The sequence below is a fragment of the Populus euphratica genome, unplaced genomic scaffold (genome assembly GCF_000495115.2).
Source record: "Populus euphratica unplaced genomic scaffold, PopEup_1.0 scaffold454.1, whole genome shotgun sequence".
Lineage (NCBI taxonomy): Eukaryota > Viridiplantae > Streptophyta > Magnoliopsida > Malpighiales > Salicaceae > Populus > Populus euphratica.
The window spans coordinates 144,858-150,048 of NW_011500336.1; the positions used below are offsets into that span (position 1 = coordinate 144,858).

Genomic DNA, 5,191 nt, shown 5'->3' on the forward strand with positions numbered 1-5,191 from the left:
AATAAAATTTAGTATTAAAATATATTTTTTTTGAAAATTATAAGGATCGAATACCTAATTTTTTAAAAAGACGAGGGATAAAAATAAAATTTTCAAATAAATTGCATAACTACCACTAATTTTACCAGCTTTTATCATTTTAGTTATCTTGTTTCAATTCAACCCTTACCCTCTGAAAATATACAGTTGAGTTTTAATTTGGATTTAAAATGACTTAATTATAAAAATATTTAAAAATTAAATTTAAAACTTTTAAAAATTTCAATTCTCCAATCCATGGTAAAATGTGAAAGGATAAATAATAAAAAAAAGCTACATGTTTTAACTTTATAATAACATATATAAAAGTGAGATTGACAATGTATACTAGGTTAATGCTTGAAATTGTTATAATAATTATTTTTTAAAATATTTTTATTTAAAAATATATTAAAATATTTTTTTATTTTTAAAAATTTATTTTTAAAGTTAGCATATCAAAATATAAAAATACATAAAAAAAATTATAATTTTTATTTTTTTTAAGCACGCATTTGGAGATACGTCGGCAGCTCCAAACGCCATTGTATCTTTAGGTCCAAATTAGTCCTGTCCGGTATTTTTTCTCCTGTATCCGCCGAATATAATTCTTTCTTTTTGAGAATATCTTTTTATTGTTAAAATAAAATGTTAAATTAATATAATGCACTATTATTCTAATTTTGTCCTGGACAGAAAATTCTATACATAATAAAAAAAGGAAGAAGCAGCAGAATAGAAAAAAGAACAGCGGTTGACGAAAATACATGAAAAAAAGATTGTCAGGCATTAATTGGTAGATGTTTTATAGAAAGGAAACGCATGAATCTAGCGTCGGCAATCTTCGGAAAGGAAACTCTTCTGATATTCTATGTTAATGGCGTTCCCTTTTCTTGGAGGAGGTAAAAAGTGAAGGAGAATGAATTAGGCAAAACAAGATCCTCGTCGAAAAGCATGCAATGATCAGTTTGCAATTAACGCGAGAGCATGCCCTAATAATCCCATGGTTGATTTCTTTCCATAACAATGCTTGGAAGTGGAAGCTCCCTCGCCATTGACACAGGACGTGCTATGGGCGTGTCTGCGCTCCAATTCATCTCCCTGTGTGGTCTACTGTCAAAGGGGCTCCAGGCCCTCCCTCACCTAATCTACATAGACATTTCACCAAATATTTTTTAAATCAATTATTTGATTCCCTTTAAAGAATCAAAAACTCTCAATTCTCTAGCAAAAAGACGTGTTGAGCTGTTACCTTTTTCTCTTGTCCCTAATCAAATCTCTCTGGACATCACTCTCCCTCTCTCTATAATCCCATTGAAAGCTGTAATTGAGTGAGAGCTCTTTTGGACTCGTCCCCAGCCCTCAATCCTGACCCTCTTTCCCTCTCTCAAGAAACAAATTGTTTCATCTCCCTCCATCTTCTAAGAAGAACTCTTAACAATAGTTATGGTATAAAGTGTCTCCTATGTCACCGTAATTTAGAAACTTCTCGCTTTGGTTGCTTTCCCCTTCATCCTCCACGCGTTCTCCGTCTCACATTATGGTATAGGATTTATAGCCCTTTTTTTAGCCTCAAAACAAATATAAAGGACGGATTTTTGACGCTTTTCTTCCTTTCTCCGGCGAGTCCCGTTTATTTATTTTTAAAAAAACTTTGTTTTGTTTTAAAGATCAGAATCTCAAATAAACGAGAATGGCACCCCCGTTTGACTGGTGGACAAAGGACAGCCATAGAGGAACACCGGTTGTAGTCAAAATGGAGAACCCAAACTGGTCAATGGTGGAGCTTGAAGGTCCATCAGAGGAAGACTTCTTAATCACTGATTCACCGAGTCGACTCGGCCGCGACAAATCACGTAACAAAAACGCTAAACAACTTACATGGGTCCTTCTCTTAAAAGCCCACAAGGCTGCCGGTTGCTTGACCTCCATTGCCACCGCAATGGTCACTCTCGGCTCCGCTATCAAGCGCCGCATCCACTCTGGCCGCACCGACATCGAAACCACCGACATCGACCGGGAAAATGAGAACCCAACAGTGAAAACTAGATTCTATACTTTCATCAAGATTTTTCTTTGGCTGTCAGTTTTGCTGTTAGGATTTGAAGTTGCCGCTTATTTTAAGGGTTGGCATTTCGGAGCTCCACATCTGCAATTGCAGTACTTATTAGCGATGCCATTTGGGTTTCAAGATATCTTTGATTCCTTGTATTCACGGTGGGTTTTGTTTCGTGTGGAGTATCTTGCTCCTCCTTTGCAATTTCTAGCCAATGCGTGTATTGTGCTCTTCCTTGTCCAGAGTGTTGACAGGCTTGTTCTTTGTTTGGGCTGTTTCTGGATCCGGTTTAAGAATATTAAACCAATCCCAAAACAAGACGCTGCTGCTGATCTTGAATCTGGTGAAAATGGATTTTTTCCCATGGTTCTTGTCCAGATTCCCATGTGCAATGAGAAAGAGGTAACTTCAATTTCACATTTTTAGCTCTTTAGTTTTATTTGGTTACTTGGTGTTTTATTCGTTTTTTTTTTCCCGTAGGTTTATCAACAATCTATTGCAGCTGTGTGTAATTTAGACTGGCCGAAATCGAAGATTTTAATACAAATTCTAGATGATTCTGACGATCCAACTACGCAATTGTTGATTAAAGAGGAGGTTAATAAATGGCAGCAAGAGGGTGCCCACATTTTGTATAGGCATCGTGTAATTAGAGATGGCTATAAAGCTGGTAATCTCAAGTCTGCTATGAATTGTAGCTATGTCAAAGACTATGAATTTGTGGCTATTTTCGATGCCGATTTCCAGCCAACCCCCGACTTTCTTAAAAGAACAGTCCCTCACTTCAAGGTACTTCACTTTGATTCCTTATTATACAATTTATTTCGATCGAATTTGAGTTGATTCATGTGAAATTCTGTGGCATAATAGGATAAGCAGCTAATTCAACCATTCTAGTAATTAAAGACGCAAGTATTGAAATTGAATGTGGCATTACAGGGTAATGAGGAGCTAGGGCTTGTCCAGGCAAGGTGGTCTTTTGTGAACAAGGATGAGAACTTGTTGACTAGGTTGCAGAACATTAATTTAGCATTTCATTTCGAAGTAGAGCAGCAAGTGAATGGTATTTTCATTAACTTCTTTGGATTCAATGGGACTGCTGGGGTGTGGAGGATAAAAGCTTTGGAAGATTCTGGTGGTTGGTTAGAGAGGACTACTGTTGAGGACATGGACATTGCTGTTCGTGCCCATCTTCATGGCTGGAAATTCATTTTCCTCAATGATGTTGAGGTATAATAAATATTTCTTTTTAGTTTTATATTACCAGATGTTTTTGTCATTGATTTCAGTGAGTTTCTCACCAAACTAGTAGTAGTCAATGGTTTTAATGTGGTTTAACAGTAGTTTTTTTTAAAATGTTCAGTGTCAGTGTGAATTGCCTGAGTCATATGAAGCATACAGAAAGCAACAACACAGATGGCATTCTGGACCCATGCAGCTGTTTAGACTCTGTTTACCTGCTATTATTCGATCCAAGGTATATATTTTTTCAAAAACTCTTTGTTCTAATTACAATTTTTCCCTGTTTTTGTGCGGGCACTATTTGCTGACTTTGTTGTATTGGTCTTTTGTAGATTAGCATATGGAAGAAATTCAACATGGTTTTTCTCTTCTTTCTGCTTAGAAAGCTTATCCTACCATTTTATTCTTTCACACTCTTCTGCATAATTCTCCCCATGACGATGTTTATACCAGAGGCTGAGCTCCCAGCATGGGTTGTGTGTTACATTCCAGCTACCATGTCATTTCTCAACATTCTCCCAGCCCCCAAATCCTTCCCTTTCATTGTCCCTTACCTTCTGTTTGAAAACACTATGTCAGTGACCAAGTTCAATGCTATGATCTCTGGCCTATTCCAGCTTGGAAGTGCCTATGAATGGGTTGTTACTAAGAAGTCTGGCCGCTCTTCTGAGGGTGATCTTGTTTCCTTGGCGAAGAAAGAGACAAAGCATCAAAGGGGTTCTTCAGAGCCAAATCTTGAAGAATTGAAGGAAGAAATTATGCAACAAGATCAAAAGGCTAAGAAAAAAAGGAAGCATAATAGAATATATATGAAAGAGTTGGCACTGGCTTTCCTTCTCTTAACGGCTTCAGCAAGGAGTTTGCTTTCTGCTCAGGGGATTCATTTCTACTTCTTGCTATTTCAAGGGATATCATTCTTGCTTGTCGGTCTAGATTTGATAGGAGAGCAGGTTCAGTGAAGGAAGCATGACAGATTTTGTGAGATATATTGCCGATATAAACATAGGCGACTTGGGTGGACAAGAAGTATGATTATCACTGAAAAGAAAATTTACACGGGGAAGTTGTACTGCGGGCTGGGAGTGCTTCTTTTCTTGATTGCCCCCAACCCTTCAGAACCCCAATACATTGCGCACCCAATATGAGGTACAAATATTGTGTTATATGGACAGAATAATGACTGCGGTTGGGCAAGAAAGATACAGTAGATAGTGTTTATGTTTCTCATTACATGTAAGGTTCTTTTTATTTTTTTATTTTCTCCTTTTCTGCCTCTTGTATTGTTTTTTTTATTCTTTCGTTTTTGGTTCAATTCTTTTGTAAGAGAAATTGTCTGTTCAAACATCAAAGAAGAATTCTAATTACAGCTTCAAGGTTCATCACTCTTTTTTTCTATTACTATAATTCATGCCAGCTTGTTACATCTGTTTGTGGTTAATTGCTACTTATGGCTGACTTTGACGTTAGTGAAAGCAAATCTTGCTCGTCTGGTCTGGAGTCGCTCAGCTAAGACTAGCAGCCATTTCACTTCTCAGGACACTTGACAAATCACTTCGGTGTTATGTAAATTAGCGAGAATCTACTAATAATTCAGTTTTCAAAATAACTTGAATCTGTGCTTAGAAACGTTTTCAAGAATGTGCCAACTTTGCGGATGGCTCCTGTGACTGTTCCAGGTATTGTGATTTTTGGCTTGAGTATTATTATTATGATTTGATGGAAAGGCTAGAGCTAGTCTTCAACTACTTTCATCCGAAATCATCTACGAATTTATGGCTTGGCAGTGTAGATTCGAAGATCATAGACAGATGCCTAGTAAGTGCAAAAAGCGTGCTAAGCTAGAATTGATGATAATTCGACGAGGTTGCTTTTCGA

At 36.9% G+C, this 5,191-nt stretch overlaps 1 protein-coding gene across 1 annotated transcript; it reads left to right on the plus strand.

Annotated features, from left to right (window-relative positions):
- Window positions 1-1,235: 1,235 nt before the first annotated feature.
- Window positions 1,236-4,699, plus strand: LOC105113779 (probable xyloglucan glycosyltransferase 12). Its single transcript, XM_011010096.1, has 5 exons — window positions 1,236-2,476; window positions 2,555-2,863; window positions 3,014-3,304; window positions 3,438-3,551; window positions 3,649-4,699. Exons 1-5 carry the CDS (start codon window positions 1,712-1,714, stop codon window positions 4,273-4,275), a joined length of 2,106 nt encoding a protein of 701 aa, XP_011008398.1. The 5' UTR covers window positions 1,236-1,711; the 3' UTR covers window positions 4,276-4,699.
- Window positions 4,700-5,191: the final 492 nt, after the last annotated feature.

Bases quoted from the DNA above. Each gene is read 5' to 3' on its own strand.
- LOC105113779 (XM_011010096.1), top strand. From the start codon at position 1,712: ATGGCACCCCCGTTTGACTGGTGGACAAAGGACAGCCATAGAGGAACA. The intron at 2,477-2,554 runs GTAACTTCAATT...TTTTTCCCGTAG, and splicing joins CCATGTGCAATGAGAAAGAG to GTTTATCAACAATCTATTGC. The intron at 3,552-3,648 runs GTATATATTTTT...GGTCTTTTGTAG, and splicing joins CTGCTATTATTCGATCCAAG to ATTAGCATATGGAAGAAATT.